At 46.6% G+C, this 21,713-nt stretch overlaps 1 protein-coding gene across 1 annotated transcript in view; it reads left to right on the top strand.

The window, feature by feature from the left end:
- Positions 1-5,736: 5,736 nt before the first annotated feature.
- CAPZA2 (capping actin protein of muscle Z-line subunit alpha 2) overlaps positions 5,737-21,713 on the top strand; it is a 36,860-nt gene continuing 20,883 nt past the window's right edge. Inside the window, exons 1-4 of the mRNA XM_040411399.1 lie at positions 5,737-5,888; positions 11,194-11,257; positions 17,220-17,271; positions 18,363-18,426. Coding sequence (XP_040267333.1) covers positions 5,850-5,888; positions 11,194-11,257; positions 17,220-17,271; positions 18,363-18,426 — 219 coding nt within the window. The 5' untranslated portion in view covers positions 5,737-5,849. The remainder of the gene's footprint in view (positions 5,889-11,193; positions 11,258-17,219; positions 17,272-18,362; positions 18,427-21,713) is intronic.

Genomic DNA, 21,713 nt, shown 5'->3' on the forward strand with positions numbered 1-21,713 from the left:
AGATAGGCGTCCGCTCCACCGGCAGGAGGATCAAAGGATCCCCCCGCCTGGAAGCGCGCTCCGAGATCCTCGGGCCGGCGTGGTGACGTCATATCACCGCGCCGGCCCACGTATTGAGGCCGGCGGTGCGCATGCGCACGGCGGCAATAGTAGGACTGCGAGCGGGCGCCGCCAAGTTTAAATAGACCGGCGGCGCTCCGCTCAGCAGGCAGGTAAGTCACCCAGCAAGAAGAGGCATCCCCTGGACCAACGAGCCCCCCTGGACAACGAGCATTATACCGCTAAGTATCCCCTGCTATATACTATATCCCCAGAATCCCCTGCTATATACTCCCCTGCTATATACTATATCCCCAGAATCCCCTGCTATATACTATATCCCCAGAATCCCCTGCTATATACTATATCCCCAGAATCCCCTGCTATATACTATATCCCCAGAATCCCCTGCTATATACTATATCCCCAGAATCCCCTGCTATATACTATATCCCCAGAATCCCCTGCTATATACTATATCCCCAGAATCCCCTGCTATATACTATATCCCCAGAATCCCCTGCTATATACTATATCCCCAGAATCCCCTGCTATATACTATATCCCCAGAATCCCCTGCTATATACTATATCGCCAGATTCCCCTGCTCCCTGATTCCCCTGCACTGTGTACCCCTATAGCCCTGCTCCCCTTGGTTTCCCCTCATACACCCTTACCCCTGTACCCTTGGTAATCATACCTAATCCCCCTGTGTTCCCCCAGGATCCCTCATATACCCCGCTACCCTGGTATTACCCCTGATACCCCTTCCGGCTGCCCTGTCTACCCCCGCTGCAGCAGTGTCTGTATTTACCCCTTGTAATTTCCCCGTAGGGATAGTATATGGTTAGGATTGGGTGGGCTCCGGATAAAGTGTATGTATGAGATTGTAGATAAATTCTGGGGAGGAATTGGGACTGTGAGTGTAGTTAGGATCGTATTAGCGTATTGTTATAGTATGTGTATTTATTGCTGTGTGCTGTTATAACTATATATATCCATTCCCTTGATATAGATATATACGGTTATAAACATATGTTCCTTTGTAGTAGTAAGGCACCGCAGCAATAGTTGTAGTGTATTGTTGGTACTGTATGATTAGTGTATTACGTATGTTATATTCTGTAAGGATTAATAAATACTGTGTTATTTATACCTATGGTGTAACGTGTGGTTACTAGCGGTAGTTAGTAAGGCGCATGCAGCTAGTTTAGTGATTAACGTAAGGCAATCAGTAGCGATTTGTTGTTAATTAAGGCATAAATAGGCGGAGTCATCAATAGACGACTGCCCTCTATTTATGAATATTAATTATTGAGATTTGCATAAAATATCAATAATTAATATCTCCTTTAACATTGGCGAGCCAGGCCCACTGCTAGGAATTTGTTTTCTGTGTTTGTTTCTGGTGAAGAAAATCACTTACGCTGTGAACTAGTCAGGCGGGAGGGACGCGTTCTGAGCGTCCATTGCCTGATAGTTCGTACAGGTAAAGCGTTTTGTTCAATCAGAACCAAACACAGAGCAATCTCTACAGCAGAGAATTTAAATCTTTCTGATTTGTGTATTAACGATTTTCTAATTGCCTTGCACGCCCACTGAACACTGGAGAGAAGTTGTCGCATACGTCACTGAAGAGAGGACCATCGCCGTTGGAGCTGAACAGAGAAGTCCGGCTGAGCGGGAGAAGGCGTTCCAGATACTACAGGACCTTCTCCACGCAGCATACAAGGGACAACAAAGGACAACACCAAGGAAGATGACCTCTCATTAAAACGGGAGTATGGACTTCTCCACACTACACCAGCTAGCTAAACACAGCACATTTAACCCCATCCTCCCCACCACTCACAAGTCAGCAGAAATGCTGTGGTCCGATTTGTTGGCACAGGCTTGTAGTTACGACAAGCTTTGTGTTAACAAACGGACGGTATTAAACAAGGCCACCAGACGGCTTCGGATGCTAGCCAAACTTGTGCAAACGTTTGAGGTTAGCATCTGCAAGCCAAAGGAAGTTGCGCTGGTGTCTCGGTCAACGGAGACAATTCCTTCGAACATTCACTGCCAATGCTGTGCCAGTAATTCAGACCAGGTTTCGGCATTGCGGGCACAGCTGGCGGAGAATGTGCAGTCTACTGTTGACCGAGATGTGCTGATGGCTAGGAAAGAGTCACAGTTAGTAGAGCTGCAGAGGCAGAAGGAGGAAATTGAGGCTAAGTTGACTCAGTCTCATACTGAGGTCGAGGCCTTCAAGGAGCAGACTGCCTCTACTGACGTGACGGTGGCCAAATTGAAGGCTGAGGTTGCTGTAAGGTCCCAGATAATGTCTGGCATGCAACAGGTTATCACCAATTTGGTGCCGGCCCTTTCTTTTTCCGGGTCCAAAGTCAGGGTCGGAATCTCCCAAAACTTGCTGGGCAAAAATGGGGGAGAGTAGTCTGTGACCGGTCAAATCATCAGACCAAGCCGGTCCAGACTAACAGAGATTTTTCCCGGACTTTGGGAAAAAGAACTGTTGTGAAGAGTGCGTCCCTGAGGATGGAACAATTCAGGAGAAGGGAACACGGCTGCAGTGTAGACAGACCTGGGCCATGCAGAGCAAACATCAGATGTTTTGTATGTGGTGGCCTAGGTCACATAGCAAGACACTGCAAAACAGATAGGAACATAACACACAGGACAGGAAACCAAGTCACATGTTTCAGGTGTGGGAACAAAGGACACATTGCAAGGAATTGCCCTTGTGCAAGTAATTGCAATGTGTCCAACAGTATCAGCCAGGTAACAAATTGTGCAGTGGGGTCTAGTCAGCTTGGCCATAAAGGAGTTACCTCTCAGCGGCATACGCCTCACCAGGTGCTGAGGGGTCAGAATGGCCAAGCTAGGCTAGGCAACATTTGACACCCCTGTACTATTTGTTACACCGTTTGTTCCCTGTGTATGTCCATGTTGTGATTTTTTGTTATCTGTTAGTACTGTACATTTTTCTTGATGTTGATGGTGGTAGTCCTTGTCTGCGAATGTGTTCCACCATGCTGATTTTTGTCGTTTACATTCCTTGCTGTGAGTCCGGTCGCTGCTGTTTTTTATTCATTCTTGTGTCCCCTTGGAGTGGAACAGTGTTATACTGTGGATCGAGAACGTATAGGTTCGCGAGCAGATAATTTCACACGGGAAATCCTGCACAAAGGATGATGTGATTTTATTCTGGGCAACCAGGGTCTCAGATCGATACAGATAACACTGTTGTGCTCAAGGTTTTCGGTAGGGCTGTGTTGCGCTGGGGACTGGGGCGGACAGACAACATTGGTGTAATGTTGTGCTGCGCACTTAATTCTAGTCCGAGCAGGTAGCACAGCTCTGATAGGGATTGGACGCAGAATGATTGGCAGGGGATACGGTGCCATCAATAACAAGATGGTGCTTTGCTCACAGCTCACTTCAGTTATCCTAACCTAGTAGGGCGGCCATCCTTATCTGTTGGTGCAGAGGGATGTGTAGCAGAGGACGCGATCCTCTGAAGGTAGGGTGTTCAGACACCAGTGTTAGGATAACGAGGGGTCCTGTGAGATAAAGGGCAGCCCAATACCTTTCTCTACTCATGGGTCAAAGGTATTGGTGCTGGGACTTTTGACATTTAATTGCACTGTGAGGGGAGAGATTCCCCCGGGAGCGCCTGGTATTTCTTCTGACATTTAATATGAAGCGGGAGAAAAACCCAGGAGATGCCACAGAAGAGACCAGCTATTCCCCCTGACACTCTTGTGAGGCTTCAGAGGATCCCACTGGATTTTGGCAATCAAGCGACCTCTGCCTAGAGGTGTTCTAGAGATGGAAGACTGTGCCACAATCCAGCGGGAGCATTATCTTAGGCTCTGGAGGAAGACTTGGAGACGTTCGGGTGGAAGGGCTTATTTTCACTTGTTTCACCCAGTGAAACTTCTTCTGGTTCTGGTCATCGTCATCTACATTATCGGAGGGTCAAGGGACTTATTGACCAAATACACCAAAACCAGACAGAACTTTACCGAACTAACCAAAGGAGGAGGCTCAGGACATAACTCAAACATTGTTCCTGTAGCCAAATATTGTATGAACACTTTGTTTCCTATGAGGGTTCGGGACGTATAACTTGTACTACCCTGAAACCCCATAGCACATTGTATTTATTAATTTGGTTGTCGGTTGATTGTGTACCCATGGACACTCTAGGTACAAATGTGTGACAGCCTATGATTGGACTGTACACATTTGCATCCTATAGTCGTTTCCCATTGACACGGGGGTCTACGACCTACCTGTGTCTTTGGAGGTAGAGAGATATGCCAGGTTGCATGAGTCTCTATGGGTACACACATTTAATGGAATTTGGGGGTGTTGGGAGTTGGGGGGGGGGGTCATTTTAGTTGGGGGGGCACATGGGGGGGCACAGCATGATGTAGGGGGGGCCGTGGCTGGCACTTCACCTGCGCCCCCCTCCTGTCCGCAAATGGTAGCGCCCAGGGCACCCGCTCCTTCGGCCCCTGCCTTGTACCGGCCCTGGTTGGGAGGGATGTGACCTGTTTTTGTGTGAATGGGGAAGAGTAGATTCCCTAGGGACAGGCCCCCCCTCCTTTACCAAGTTCATTTGTGAGCCAAATCTAGGATTGGAGGCTACACAGAGATATGGTATAAGCGAAAGATAGGCACTAATTCTCTGTTTAGACCCGTGTGTGGTTTTGGCTTACAATCACTGATGAAAATCACTGACTGAACATAGCTATTTTTGTGAGGTATCACTATCTGTCTCAAAAGCAGAGAAATTCAAATTCAGAAAATACTATATTTTTTAAAAAAATTCTGTAAATATTGAGTTTTTTTTATAGACAAAATAAAAGTTAAACATATTGACTACTTATTTGTAGCACATAATGTGATGGCTATGGGGATTAAAAACATAATTTGTGTCATCTTTACTCTATTTGTTTAACAATAAAAGGGGTTGTCAGAGCTACTTAAAGGGGTATTCCCATCACAGACAATAGGGGCATATCGCTAGATGTCCGACACAAGACTGCTGAGGACAGTGATTGGCTGCAGCAGTCACATGCCCTATACCTGCATGTCACAGTAAGGCTCCATTCACATGTCCATATAATGGGTCCGCATCCGTTCTGGTGCGGACCCATTCATTCTTTATGGGGACGGAATGGATGTGGAGAGCACACTATGTGCTCTCTGCATCCGCATTTCCGGAGCGCGGCCCCGATCTTCCGGTCCGCAGCTCGGGAAAAAAATAGAGCATGTCCTAGTCTTGTCAGCAATTGCGGACTAGAATAGGCATGTCTATGGGGGTGCAGGCTGGGTGTATCGCGGGTCCGCTATGCTCTACGGACGTCTGAATGGACCCTAATCAAACAGCAGAACCACTCTGGCGGAGAACCAGACTTGTAGCGCAGAAAATAGCCGCTGGAGCAGGAGGTGAGTATGTAATCATTGTTACAGCATTTAGGGGTGTTGGGGGCACTCAGAAGTCTCAGAGTTTTTATTATGTCTGACAATTCCTTTAATTTTTTGAATCCCATAAAGAATGGCCACTTCATTCCAATCTAGGTTTCTGACTGCAGTGCCACACCACCACCCAGGAGCTCAGCTCCAGCGCACAGCACACCTCTACAGCTTCTCACACAGTGACGTCCGACGTCACACCCACGTGACTCTCGGCCGTTCCTGACACGAGCCTCCTGGGCACGCGCTAGTCCAGGCCCGCTGTGACGTCAGACTCCGCCCAGAGGGCGCGCGCCGTCAGTCAGGAAAAGGGGGTGAAGAAGATGGCGGACGTGGACGATCAGCTGTCCGACGAGGACAAGGTTGGTGTGTCGCCGTGCGCTGGCGGCCTGTCCACTCTTTATTATCACGGTCTTGTTTGGTGCTGTGCAGGTACACGGTCAGGCTGCGGGGGGCGCTGTGGCTCGTCTGGTATTGTGTATAGGCCCCGGTGGAGGCCGGTTACGGGCTGGGTCAGCAGGTGACTTCAGTACAGGGTGACAGCCGGGCTCCGCTCGGCACCTGCTGCTCTGGGCCTCGGCTCGGTTCTTCCTCTGCCAGTGTGTCCGCTCCTTGTAGGGCCTTAGCCGAAAATAGGAACCAGGAGGGTGGAGACCCGGCCACCGAGGGTGCCCACGGCGGAGGCTGGACATGGCAGTGCCTCCAGCATGATGATGCCAGGCTGTGCCCTCAGGGGCCTGGTCAGTGTGGGATCAGCACTGCCCTGCGACATACCCCGGGAGGAGCTGTGCCAGGGGGAACTTTCTCATGAGCCCAACACTTCCTGACAGTGACTTCCTCTATATAGTGTGTACACATGGCGGGCGGCCTGCCCCTCTGTGCCCCGAGAATATCGTGTGTGTCACATCTGTCAGCCGTGTCTGTCTGCGGGCCGGTCAGACAGTCTCTGTCAGTTGGTCAGTCTCTCTGTCTATCAGCTGGTGTTGGTCTGTCTGTGGGCCGGTCAGATGTGTCTGTCAGTTGGTCAGTCTGTCAGCTGGTGTCGGTCTGTCTCTGTCTGTCTTTCGTTCAGTCTCTGTCTGTGGGCCGGTCAGACAGTCTGTCAGTTGGTCTCTCTCTCTCTGTCTGTGTCTCTCTCTCTCTCTCTCTGTCTGTCAGCTGGTGTCGGTCTGTCAGTTGGTCAGTCTCTCTCTCTGTCAGCTGGTGTCGATCTGTCTCTCTCTGTGTCTTTCGGTCAGTCTGTCTGTCTGGGCCGGTCAGATGGTGTCTGTCAGTTGGTCAGTCTCTCTGTCAGCTGGTGTCGGTCTGTCTCTGTCTGTGGGCCGGTCAGACGGTGTCTGTCAGTTGGTCAGTCTCTCTCTCTGTCAGCTGGTGTCAGTGTGTCTTTAGGTCAGTCTCTGTCTGTCTGTGGGCCGGTCAGACGGTGTCTGTTGGTCTGTCTCTCCCTCTTTCTTTCTTGCTTTGATTCTTTTTCAATCGAATGTCACAAAATTCTGGCTTGGCAGCATCAGAACTTTTTGAAAAATTTGATTTGAATTTCTAAATTTTAAAATCGGTTTAGTAGTCTGTAGTGCCCAGTGCGTGCCCTGTCTCCTGAATGCCATACCGCAAGGGCGGCTGTACAGAATGGGGCAGAAGGGAGCCAGTATCAAAACATTAGCTGTGGCTGGGGGACCCCCTACCTATAGCTATGTAGCGCCAGCAAGCGTGCGTCCGCTGTATTCACAGGCTACATGTGACCCCTGCACCAGTGATGCAGTCTGGGATCCTTGTAATATACCTGCCCCCACCGCCCAATCCCCAACTCCTGGGTGTTGGCTAGGTCCGTAGATCATGTGATCACCGTGGCTACAGCAATGTGGTCACTGTACATCACTACCCAGGACAGAGTGACACCAGGGGTGGGGACTGAAAAATCATGTCAGTCCTACACACCCCTTCATTGCCATATGTAGTTCAAAAATAAGGGGCCCCACAACAACAGAATGGAGAGCTGGACTGCTGGCCCCTAGACCTCCCCTAGGGCCCAGGAACCAGTGACCACTCCCACCAGAGGAGCAGCTGCCTCCTACACCTGTGACGGAGGGGTACATGCTGAGCTGCTCCTGTGCTGTGGCGCTTTCCTGGTGCATGCGCTGAATGCGGTGTGTGCCCATGGTACATGTAAGACTGCATCGGCTGGTGGCATGGCGACAGTTCTGGACTGATGCGCACACCATCTGGAGCAGTGGTAAAATATTTAGGTTCCTTTTTTCACCGTTGAACGAGTGCATGCTGTTTCAGTGGAAAGGGTGATGTCTGCATCCAAATCCACATATAAGGGGTTGTCCAGGCTGAAGATTTTGATGACCTATCCTAAGAGCCTCCATACCTGCCTGATATTCGGGGAGGACGAGCACCATCGGCACAGGCTGATGCAAAGTAAATGGAAGGACTGGCAGAACGCTGCTGATTACACAGGAGATGTGCTGCCGATAATCGTCTGTCTTTCATCCTGCTGAAAAACGCCAGTAAAAGCCGACAAGCATTGCTTCATGATTATACTGGTCAGTTATAAGGGCAGAGCGCTCAATCGGCCCGAATATCGGTCAGTCTAACGGGGTCGTCGGGCATCTCCACCGATCAGTGCCTATCAGCTGGCACTGACAATAAAGGGTCCATTCACACGTCTGTGTGTGTTTTGCGGACCGCACATCGCCGGCACGAATAGAATATGCCTATTCTTGTTCGCAATTGCGGACAAGAATAGGACATGTTCTATTTTTTTGGTGTAGTTCTTACCACTGGGGCCCCCATGAAATGGACGTGGTGGCTGGTTGGAAAAGCACCCTGCCGCCCCATTCATTTCTATGGGAGTGCCAGTGTTTTAGATGGAGCAGCGCACTCCTGCCAGGTCTTGCACTTTGAATGGGGATGAAAGCGCAGCATTGAGTGTAATGGTTGTACTGAGTTACTACAGCTCAGCTCCTGTGCAGACCCCTGTGAGCCCCTCTAGACCTGTGGACTTATAGAGCCTGCGCAGGAGGTGCACTTTGAATGGGGATGAAAGCGCAGCATTGAGTGTAATGGTTGTACTGAGTTACTACAGCTCAGCTCCTGTGCAGACCCCTGTGAGCCCCTCTAGACCTGTGGACTTATAGAGCCTGCGCAGGAGGTGCAAGCCTTGCAGCCCCCATATCACCGCTGAAATACAGTGCTAAATATCTGAGAATTTTATGCTATAAATTAATGAGCCAATAAAATACTAAAGGGAAATCCTCTCACCGGTGTAAATGTGCAACCTGTGACTGTAGTGCTGCTGGGGAGACTACACGTTACATTGCATGCTGGGATCTGGGAAGTCACTGAGCACTGTGCTGGCTGGTAATTGATCTCCATGCTTGTAATGCATGACCTGACTTATCCAGTGCACCCTGCCTGACTTGTAGGAGGAAGTGCTAGTGGTAAGGGAACCTAGCAGAGCGGGCTGCTGCTGCCTGTGAATGCTGCAATTTATTTATGTACAAATTCAGAAAAGATCTCTGGAGGATCTGGAGCTGCCCATTCCCTCGCTGTCAGTTCTCAAAGCTGTGTCAATATACATTGTCAGGACTGCTGTGCATGCGCAGGAGTCCTCTCCATTATGTTAGCACAGGTGACCGCACTGTGTATTTCTGCTCAGCTTTGATTGTGGACAGCAGGGGGGCTGTAGGGAAATGACTACTCCTGTATTACAGCAGATAACGGTCCAGAATCACGGTGATGGACTCCCGTTAAAGAATACATTTGCAGGATATGGCTACATTCTTGAAGTGGCACTTAGGCTTTTTTATGCTGTGATGATTCCATAGTCAGCCACTTCGTGGCCGCGGTGATGAGCACTGCAGACCGTGATTATACATGGGGAAGTGTTACAACTGCTCCAGTTGACTATGCCGGTGAGCAGCTCGGCCGCTTTCCTGTTAGATTTGATAAATGCAAAGCTTTTATACACTAAAAGAAGCAGATTCGCTTTGTTCATTGTAGGTGTAACTTTTATGATGGGTCATTTTTGGAAAAGAGGGCAGTACTTTCCAATAAGGCTACATGCACACGACCGTATGTGATCTATGGTCCATAAATTGCGGATCCACAAAAGGAACGGACACGGAAACAAACAACGTTCGTGTGCATGAGGCCTAAGGTGCATTCTTCTAAAAACTGTGCTCATAGCTCTTCAGGTTCCTGAGCATCTTCATTTTTCTCCACCATTACACCTTTTTCCATCTAAAAATGTTTTTTTCATCTATAGTCAGTCATAGACAGCCAGAGGTCACTGTGTGTCGGTGGTATAGTACCCTGAATCTCTGCTGTGGGGTGGGCATGACTGGCCATTCAAGGGGTTCTCCGGGAACGCACTCTAGGACTGGTTGCTGGAGGCCCCTGTGGTAACATTCCTGGACAACACCTGAAGTAGACCCCAACAATCCCAAGCACCACTCCTTACATAGCGTGTTCACACATGTCTGTGGGGCTCATGCACACAGTACAGCAGCAATTTGATATTTATCGCCTATCTTGTGAATGGATGATAACGGTCAGTTCCGGAAAACTGTATTTGGTAGTAGTAGAGACTGGAATTTGTGGCAGTCTCGTGACCAGGCATTGTGCAGTGAACAGCATGGTCACAGGGGGCAGCACTGTGGCTCAGTGTCAGGACAAGGACGACATTCGCATGTTCTCCCTGTGTTTTCATGGCTTTCCTCCCACACTCCAAAGACATACTGATAGGGCACTTAGATTGTGAGCTCCACTGTCTGTAGACGTGCTGCTGAATGTGTCGGGGCTGTACAAGTCAGTGAAATAAAGTAGCACTTTGCAGGAATATAAAACAAATCCTAGGGTCAATTTACCAGCATGCCCTTCATTCTAGTGGTCAGTGGGGTCGGAACCCTAGGGATTAGTAAAGCTGGCCGTAAACATAGGAGTAATATCGGCTGAATCCTCTGATTCCAAAAGAAGAGCTGTCGGCCAAATAGCGGCCTGGTGTATGGCTGAGGTTCGGGCATATTGCAGACGCAGTGATGGGGCCACTGCTGATATGTGATATGGGCTTCTATTTTTTTAGTGACTATAGACCCTTTGTTCTACATGTACAGGCCCCAAGGAGGGCTTATATTTTACATTATATTGAAGGGGTTCTCCTACAGTAGAAATGCCCCTCCTATAGACGATACTCACCCCGCTCCCAGGCACCCACTTCCCTCTGAATCGCTGCCTCTCACTGTCGCACAGATCCAAACATCCAGTGACAGGCAAAGCTGCAACGGTGACCAGCCGCCTAGCATCGCGGGTGACTCTAAGGAGGCTGATCACCATCACGGCCTGCTCTTGGCTGCTTACCCCATTGCCGGATGTTTTGATCCGTGCGATGGGGAGATGCAACAGGGGCCATTCAGGCATTCGGAGGGACACGGGTACCAAGGAGCAAGTAAGTATGATCTATAGGAGGGGCCTGGACGTTGTGGGGAAGGGGGGTATTTCTACTTTTGGATAACACCTTTTAATGCTTTGATGTTGTTAAAAAGTACTGCAAATTGTAGCTGTGACATTGAAAATGCACGTCTCAGGCCTTGCCTTACATAGACTGACTTGTACCTTCCCCAGAAGTGTCTACTTTGTTATAAAAAAAAAAATCTTTTTTTTTAGGTACGTGTAGCTGCAAAATTCATCATTCATGCTCCGCCTGGAGAGTTTAATGAAGTGTTTAATGGTAAGTAATGCTGTTAGCGGTGTATTCTGAAGGTGGGCACACATGCGCTGCTCTCTCCATTCACTACTATGAGAGGAAAAACAGCCAAGCGCACTTACTTGGCGAGTTTCGGAACTTCTATAGAAGGGAATGGAGAGAACCCCAGATGTTCAGCCACCTCTCTAGTCAAGAGATCGCATCTATCGGACATTTATGGTACATCCTGTGGATACGCCATAAATGTTTGAGGTGGGAATACCCCTTTAGCTATAATGATGAAGGCAGAAGAAGGGAAGCTGTTATATGGCTGTGTGAATGAAGCCACGGCCTGGCTATGGCTGCCACAATAATCACTAACTAGAAAAGTTTATGTAGGCTTTAGGCTCTCAGCCTCTTGGGAGTACATCCCATGTCTCTACATGCAACTCCCATAGTCTCTCCTCTGTTTGATGTATTTGAGTAGGGGGCATGGGTTGAAGGGTTTTCAGAGACTTTACAACTAATGACCCATCCTCGGGATCCCCGCCAATCGGCTACTTGAGATGGCATCGACCCTCCTGTGAGCTCCCTGCTCACCAAGCACAGTGCCTTCCATTTAATAGTGGTATTGCAGCTCGGCCCCATTCACTTCTGTGGGACTGAGCTGCGGCTAGACGAAGTGACCGATGAACGTGACATCACTCGGACTAGGGAAAGCTGAGAGAAGGCTGCCGTGCTACTACCGGTGAAAGTGCCTTCTGAAACAGCTCATCGGCGGGTCCACCTGATGGAAATCTGCTTCATTTTTGGTTGTTAGTGGTGATCTGTACAATTATCAGATTTGCCATTCTCTATAAAAAGATGCATGTACGTCAGTGCTAAAACACACTATTTCCCAAAATGCATGCTAGTTTCTGTGGGAAATATCGGGTCATGTCATGCCTATTTCCAGACTTGCATTCCAGCTGGAAAAGCTGTCAGAGGGAGGGAATCTTTGAAGTGTGTCATTTACATTTTTATTCTAAGGGGATGGCCAAATTGGTAAATTACAGTAATGCCATACAGAAGCACGTGATGGCATAAGCAGCAGCTTACCTTAGCCTTCATGGAGGTGCCTCACCTTGGAGTCCTGGTGTGAACAGTCGCTGCTGCCCGTATAATTTCCTAGATGGCACTTTTCTCTTTGTACTGTGCCTGCATTGAAAGTGGGGTGTCCAGCACTTCCCCAATATCTTTGATCTGCGCTTGCGTTGATTTCAGCGCCGACACAGTATAAGGAGGAAAACATCTTGGAAATGATATGGACAATGGAGATTATTTTACACTGCTACCGAAGATGCCAAAGTGGGGCACCTTCATGCAGGTGAAGGTAAGCCCAGAGGCCAATTGGCAGCAGCTAATGTCACCACACACTATTGCAGGGGTGGCCAACCCGCGGGCCCCTTTGCTGCCTGTGTGGATCAGGTGATTTTAAAAATAATTCGCTATGTACATTATTTGCTGAATTTACTTATTTTCATCCTTAACCACCTCAGGACCGCCGTACGCAGGATTGCGTCTTTGCGGCGGTCCTGTTGTTCTGGGTGGACGCGCCGGTGCGTCCTCTCGCGAGACGTGAGATTTCCTGTGAACGCGCGCACACAGGCGCGCGCGTTCACAGGATCGGAAGGTAAGCGAGTGGATCTCCAGCCTGCCAGCGGCGATCGTTCGCTGGCAGGCTGGAGATGTGATTTTTTTAACCCCTAACAGGTATATTAGACGCTGTTTTGATAACAGCGTCTAATATACCTGCTACCTGGTCCTCTGGTGGTCCCCTTTGTTTGGATCGACCACCAGAGGACACAGGCAGCTCAGTAATATGTTGCACCAAGCACCACTACACTACACCCCCCCCCCCGTCACTTATTAACCCCTTATTAGCCCTTGATCACCCCTGATCACCCCATATAGACTCCCTGATCACCCCCCTGTCATTGATTACCCCCCTGTCATTGATCACCCCCCTGTAAAGCTCCATTCAGATGTCCGCATGATTTTTACGGATCCACTGATAGACTGATCGGATCCGTAAAAATCATACGGACGTCTGAATGCAGCCTTACAGGGGAGTGATAAATGACGGAGGTGATCACCCCATATAGACTCCCTGATCACCCCCCTGTCATTGATCACCCCCCTGTAAAGCTCCATTCAGATGTCCGCATGATTTTTACGGATCCACTGATAGACTGATCGGATCCGTAAAAATCATACGGACGTCTGAATGCAGCCTTACAGGGGAGTGATCAATGACTGTGGTGATCACCCCATATAGACTCCCTGATCACCCCCCTGTCATTGATTACCCCTCTGTCATTGATCACCCCCCTGTAAAGCTCCATTCAGATGTCCGCATGATTTTTACGGATCCACTGATAGACTGATCGGATCCGTAAAAATCATACGGACGTCTGAATGCAGCCTTACAGGGGGGTGATCAATGACAGTTGGGTGATCACCCCATATAGACTCCCTGATCACCCCCCCTGTCATTGATCACCCCCCCTGTCATTGATCACCCCCCCTGTCATTGATCACCCCCCCTGTCATTGATCACCCCCCCTGTCATTGATCACCCCTCTGTAAGGCTGCATTCAGTCTTTTTTTTGGCCCAAGTTAGCGGAATTTATTTTTTTTTCTTACAAAGTCACATATTCCACTAACTTGTGACAAAAAATAAAATCTCACATGAACTCACCATACCCCTCACGGAATCCAAATGCGTAAAATTTTTTAGACATTTATATTCCAGACTTCTTCTCACGCTTTAGGGCCCCTAGAATGCCAGGGCAGTATAAATACCCCACATGTGACCCCATTTCGGAAAGAAGACACCCCCAGGTATTCCGTGAGGGGCATATTGAGTCCATGAAAGATTAAAATTTTTGTCCCAAGTTAGCGGAACGGGAGACTTTGTGAGAAAAAAATAAAAAATATCAATTTCCGCTAACTTGTGCCAAAAAAAAAAAATTTCTATGAACTCGCCATGCCCCTCATTGAATACCTTGGGGTGTCTTCTTTCCAAAATGGGGTCACATGTGGGGTATTTATACTGCCCTGGCATTCTAGGGGCCCCAAAGCGTGAGAAGAAGTCTGGTATCCAAATGTCTAAAAATGCCCTCCTAAAAGGAATTTGGGCCCCTTTGCGCATCTAGGCTGCAAAAAAGTGTCACACATCTGGTATCGCCGTACTCAGGAGAAGTTGGGGAATGTGTTTTGGGGTGTCATTTTACATATACCCATGCTGGGTGAGATAAATATCTTGGTCAAATGCCAACTTTGTATAAAAAAATGGAAAAAGTTGTCTTTTGCCAAGATATTTCTCTCACCCAGCATGGGTATATGTAAAAAGACACCCCAAAACACATTCCCCAACGTCTCCTGAATACGGCGATACCAGATGTGTGACACTTTTTTGCAGCCTAGGTGGGCAAAGGGGCCCACATTCCAAAGAGCACCTTTCGGATTTCACTGGTCATTTACCTACTTACCACACATTAGGGCCCCTGGAAAATGCCAGGGCAGTATAACTACCCCACAAGTGACCCCATTTTGGAAAGAAGACACCCCAAGGTATTCCGTGAGGGGCATGGCGAGTTCCTAGAATTTTTTATTTTTTGTCACAAGTTAGTGGAAAATGATGATTTTTTTTTTTTTTTTTTTTTTCATACAAAGTCTCATATTCCACTAACTTGTGACAAAAAATAAAAACTTCCATGAACTCACTATGCCCATCAGCGAATACCCTGGGGTCTCTTCTTTCCAAAATGGGGTCACTTGTGGGGTAGTTATACTGCCCTGGCATTCTAGGGGCCCAAATGTGTGGTAAGGAGTTTGAAATCAAATTCTGTAAAAAATGACGAGTGAAATTCGAAAGGTGCTCTTTGGAATATGGGCCCCTTTGCCCACCTAGGCTGCAAAAAAGTGTCACACATCTGGTATCTCCGTACTCAGGAGAAGGTGGGGAATGTGTTTTGGGGTGTCTTTTTACATATACCCATGCTGGGTGAGAGAAATATCTTGGCAAAAGACAACTTTTCCCATTTTTTTTATACAAAGTTGGCATTTGACCAAGATATTTATCTCACCCAGCATGGGTATATGTAAAAAGACACCCCAAAACACATTCCCCACCTTCTCCTGAGTACGGAGATACCACATGTGTGACACTTTTTTGCAGCCTAGGTGGGCAAAGGGGCCCACATTCCAAAGAGCACCTTTCGGATTTCACTCGTCATTTTTTACAGAATTTGATTTCAAACTCCTTACCACACATTTGGGCCCCTAGAATGCCAGGGCAGTATAACTACCCCACAAGTGACCCCATTTTGGAAAGAAGAGACCCCAAGGTATTTCGTGATGGGCATAGTGAGTTCATGGAAGTTTTTATTTTTTGTCACAAGTTAGTGGAATATGAGACTTTGTAAGAAAAAAAAAAAAAAAGAAAAAAATCATCATTTTCCGCTAACTTGTGACAAAAAATAAAAAGTTCTATGAACTCACTATGCCCATCAGCGAATACCTTAGGGTGTGTACTTTCCGAAATGGGGTCATTTGTGGGGTGTTTGTACTGTCTGGGCATTGTAGAACATCAGGAAACATGACAGGTGCTCAGAAAGTCAGAGCTGCTTCAAAAAGCGGAAATTCACATTTTTGTACCCTAGTTTGTAAACGCTATAACTTTTACCCAAACCATTTTTTTTTTTACCCAAACATTTTTTTTTAATCAAAGACATGTAGAACAATAAATTTAGAGCAAAATTTATATATGGATGTCGTTTTTTTTGCAAAATTTTACAACTGAAAGTGAAAAATGTCATTTTTTTTGCAAAAAAATCGTTAAATTTCGATTAATAACAAAAAAAGTAAAAATGTCAGCAGCAATGAAATACCACCAAATGAAAGCTCTATTAGTGAGAAGAAAAGGAGGTAAAATTCATTTGGGTGGTAAGTTGCATGACCGAGCAATAAACGGTGAAAGTAGTGTAGGTCAGAAGTGTAAAAAGTGGCCTGGTCTTTCAGGGTGTTTAAGCACTGGGGGCTGAGGTGGTTAAAGGGGTTGTGTTATCTCAGACATTGGTGGCATATCACTAGGATGTGCCATCAAAGTCAGGTAGGTGCAGGTTTTAGAGGTGGGACCCTCATCTATCTTTAGAATGGACCCTGAAAGTGAAGGAGACTGTACTGCGCATGTGCGGCTTGCTCTCCATTCATTTCAATGTAAGAAATGAATGGAGAGCGCACCACAGAAGTGCGGTCACTGCTCCATTCACTTCTATGGGACTGCGAGAAATACACTGTGTATTAGAGGTATTTCCTGTCCTGAATGCTGCTTCCGTGACATTATCATGATTTCCAATGCCTGACCTCAACTCTAATGGTTTGTACTGGCGCCATTCTAATGTCATGGGTCCATGTCATAGGAGTAGCATTCAGGACGGGAAATACCTGCGACACACGGAGCGTATTCATCACACGGAACATGCTGGTGTGAAATTGGCCTTTCACTGGATGCAGCATGCCAAAGCTCTGTAGATGCTGGATGCAGCTCTTTCTGGAGTGTCCTCTCTTCCGTTCTCATGTCCTACAGAAATAACCACTAAAGGGCTATATTCAGCACATACAAAGCCAAATGTGGATTTCACATGGCAGAGGAGCACTAAAAAAAGATAGAGGCAGGGATTCAAGAGCCATTTAAGAATGAAAAGAAGCAAAATCAGGTAATGATATACATTGCAGATTGTTAAATTCTCCTGATCCACACAGTGGTTATATGGAAATGTGAATGACTGTTACACTTTAATGTTTGGCCATGTGCAGGTCTTCAGATTAAAGGGTGATGCTTTGCTGAAAAATATAAAAGTACATTTTTGCACATACTACATAGACTGGCAAATATTGTCTAAATTTGTTCCATATATATATTCTTAAATAATATTTCTTCCATAAAATTTTTCCCATGCAGATGTTCGGTTCCTGCTTAACAACGATAATTTGCTCAGGGAAGGTGCTGCTCAGTAAGTATCAGGTTCATGGAGTTTTCACAAAAATCATAGACGTCTCACTTTAGTAAATTGCATTGATCATATAGAGAAAGTTAATACAAGGCACTTACTAATGTATTGTGATTGTCGATATTGTCTCCTTTGCTGGCTGGACTCATTTTTCCATTTCATTATATACTTTCCATGGTTATGACCAATCCATCAGCAGTGGCTGTGCTTGCACACTATAGGAAAAAATTGTGACTTCTCTGGTGGCCGGGACTGTGGGAGTGCGCATAAGACAACGTTTTTTCCTATAGTGTGCAAGCATGGCCACCGCTGATGAATTTTCAGGGTGCTGATAACCATGGAAACGAGAAGTACCGGTATGTAATTAAATGGAAAAATGAGTCCAGCCAACGAAGGAGACAATATGGACAATCGCAATACATTAGTAAGTTCCTTGTATTAACTTTCTCTATATGATAAATGCCATTTACTAAAGCGAGACAACCCCTTTTAATTAGAAATTTGTTTTAAAATGGTTTTTCAGGCAATAGAAAACCACCCTGACTTAACTTAGTTTTTCAGGGTTCTCCTGTTTTTAGTTTTAAAGGGAAGGGTATTTAGTGGGTGCAGGTATCGTCTACTGAATGGTCAATAAAATTTCTAGCAGTTCACTTACATTGAGGCTGGCGGTATGTAATTTACTTGCCAAAGCTTCATCTGGCAGATGTGCCTCGGACAATCAGGAGCAAGAAGTTTGACAGCTGAACAATGGCAAGAAGACTGATAAAAGTAGTCCACCTTCATGCAAGGCTGGTGGGGATAAGTAGGATGCTCTTGGCCATACAGAAAAGGCTGGTATAATGGGAAGTGTTACCCATGCGGAGGCAACTTCTACACCAGGGGCCTGGTTCTCCGATCTCTGGGGAGTCCTTTGGGCAAGCAGTTATCTAAGAACTCTTTTATACCACATGCTTGTGACTTGCATTGTACAGGAATTAGTGCACAGACTTTTCAGCTATATTTTAGGTGCTAGTTCATTAACTTTTTTGTGTAAAGTTTATGACAGGACCTTGTATTATTACAAGTTGATATATAACATTGTTTTCTACATTTAGTGCCTTTGCACAATACAACTTGGACCAGTTCACTCCGCTAAAAATTGAAGGCTATGAAGATCAGGTATGTGGTGATTGTTCCCCATTATTTTTACTATCGTCACAGTTGTTATTTTTAATCTGTTATTTCTGTCTAAAGTTGTGCATTTTACAATCAGGTCCAGAAATATTGGGACATTGACACAATTCTAACATTTTTGGCTCTATACACCACCACAATGGATTTAAAATAAAACGAACAAGATGTGCTTTAACTGCAGACTGTCAGCTTTAATTTGAGGGTATTTACATCCAAATCAGGTGAACGGTGTAGGAATTACAACAGTTTGCATATGTGCCTCCTACTTGTTAAGGGACCAAAAGTAATGGGACAATTGGCTTCTCAGCTGTTCCATGGCCAGGTGTGTGTTATTCCCTCAGTATCCCAATTACAATGAGCAGATAAAAGGTCCAGAGTTCATTTCTAGTGTGCTATTTGCATTTGGAATCTGTTGCTGTCAACTCTCAAGATGAGATCCAAAGAGCTGTCACTATCAGTGAAGCAAGCCATCATTAGGCAGAAAAAACACAACAAACCCATCAGAGAGATAGCAAAAACATTAGGCGTGGCCAAAACAACTGTTTGGAACATTCTTAAAAAGAAGGAATGCACCGGTGAGCTCAGCAACACCAAAAGACCCGGAAGACCACGGAAAACAACTGTGGTGGATGACCAAAGAATTCTTTCCCTGGTGAAGAAAACACCCTTCACAACAGTTGGCCAGATCAAGAACACTCTCCAGGAGGTAGGTGTATGTGTGTCAAAGTCAACAATCAAGAGAAGACTTCACCAGAGTGAATACAGAGGGTTCACCACAAGATGTAAACCATTGGTGAGCCTCAAAAAAACAAGAAGGCCAGATTAGAGTTTGCCAAACGACATCTAAAAAGCCTTCACAGTTCTGGAACAACATCCTATGGACAGATGAGACCAAGATCAACTTGTAGCAGAGTGATGGGAAGAGAAGGTTATGATGAACGAAAGGAACTGCTCATGATCCTAAGAATACCATCTCCTCAGTGAAGCATGGTGGTGGTAGTGTCATGGCGTGGGCATGTATGGCTGCCAATGGAACTGGTTCTCTTGTATTTATTGATGATGTGACTGCTGACAAAAGCAGTAGGATGAATTCTGAAGTGTTTCGGGCAATATTATCTGCTCATATTCAGCCAAATGCTTCAGAACTCATTGGACGGCGCTTCACAGTGCAGATGGACAATGACCCAAAGCATACTGCAAAAGCAACCAAAGAGGTTTTTTAAGGGAAAGAAGTGGAATGTTATGCAATGGCCAAGTCAATCACCTGACCTGAATCCGACTGAGCATGCATTTCACTTGCTGAAGACAAAACTGAAGGGGAAATGCCCCAAGAACAAGCGGGAACTGAAGACAGTTGCAGTAGAGGTCTGGCAGAGCATCACCAGGGATGAAACCCAGCGCCTGGTGATGTCTATGCGTTCCAGACTTCAGGATGTTATTGACTGCAAAGGATTTGCAACCAAGTATTAAAAAGTGAAAATTTGATTTATGATTATTATGTCCTATTACTTTTGGTCCCTTAACAAGTGGGAGGCACATATCCAAACTGTTGTAATTCCTACACCGTTCACCTGATTTGGATGTAAATACCCTCAAATTAAAGCTGACAGTCTGCAGTTAAAGCACATCTTGTTAGTTTCATTTCCAATCCATTGTGGTGGTGTATAGAGCCAAAAATGTTAGAATTGTGTTGGTGTCCCAATATTTATGGACCTGACTGTATATTGATGATTATGCACTATTATAGTGTGGAGATGCATACAGGACTGACCCTCACATCCACTATGCCCATACTTCATGCCTGGCGCCTTTCTTTGTTTTTTTTTTTTTGTTTTTTGAAAAGCCATTGATATCAGGAGCCAGAACTTTTAAAACTGTTAGGTCTGAAAATTGGACAGCAAAATTCTCTGTTTCAAGGGGTATTCTTACACAGTCATTCATGGCTGAGATTGGAGTACTCCTCATATACAGCAGCCTGGTTATGGAAACAGCTGAGAGGACTGTGCTGCACTGTTTCTGTAAATCACACAGAAGTTATTGGGAGTCTGGAAACAGCATAGCACTGCAAGCTTAGAGGTTTCCGAAAATCAGCCATCTCTGGCTTCCTCATGGGACAAATATACCACCCTCAGCCATGAATTACTGAGATAGGAATATCTTTTTCATCGCTATCGGTGTCTTTGTTGTTTTCGAAGGAAGCAGTCATTTTGGGTTTTAAGCCCTTAAAGGGAATCTGTCACCAGCATATTATCAATTATTTTTTTTCATGAATCCATGTGTAATAAAGTACCTTATATCCAGATGTCTTGTTCTTTTTATTGTGAGTCTTGTCATTTCTTCATAAAAAGGCTTTTTATGATATGCAAATCAAGCTGTAAGGAGCCCAGAGGGGCGTTATTCTTTCTCCACGTTGCCCAGGAACGCCCCTCTGAAGTGCCGTGCCCGCCGAAATTTGAAAAACGAATACCTCCTACAAGTTCAGCTAAATCGCCTCCCAGAGGCGCGGCTGAGTGCTCAAACCCCCCCCCCCCCCCCCAGCGCCGCGCTCTGCGGCAAACACCCCGAACCTCCTCTCGCCGCATCCTAAATCCCGCGCAGGCGCAGTGCCTGCGATTTCCTGCGCAATGATAAAAAGACTGAGGGCAACAGCGTCACTGGGACCGGCGCATGCCCAGTGACGCTGTTGAAGCTGTTGCCCTCAGTCTTTTTATCATTGCGCAGGAAATCGCCGGCACTGCGCCTGCGCAGGATTTGGGATGCGGCGAGAGGAGGTTCGGGGTGTTTGCCGCAGAGCGCGGCGCTGGTGGGGAGGGGGTTTGAGCACTCAGCCGCGCCTCTGGGAGGCGATTTAGCTGAACTTGTAGGAGGTATTCGTTTTCAAATTTCGGTGGGCACGGCACTTCAGAGGGGCACTTCCTGGGCACCGTGGAGAAAGAATAACGCCCCTCTGGGCTCCTTACAGCTTGATTTGCATATCCATAAAAAGCCTTTTTATGAAGAAATGACAAGACTCACAATAAAAAGAACAAGACATCTGGATATAAGGTACTTTATTACACATGGATTCATGAAAAAAAAATTTGGATAATATGCTGGTGACAGATTCCCTTTAACGCCATATGTACAAGAGATCGTATGGAGTGGCTTCACATGCTGAGCTCACTCTATACATTGCAGGTACTGGGTATGTAACATAGAAGACACCCGCCAGCAGTGGCCGATCCTGATTATTTAATCCCTCAGATGCCATTGTCCATAGTGACCACAGCATC

This window comes from Bufo bufo, chromosome 1 (assembly GCF_905171765.1).
Source record: "Bufo bufo chromosome 1, aBufBuf1.1, whole genome shotgun sequence".
In the NCBI taxonomy this organism is placed as follows: domain Eukaryota; kingdom Metazoa; phylum Chordata; class Amphibia; order Anura; family Bufonidae; genus Bufo; species Bufo bufo.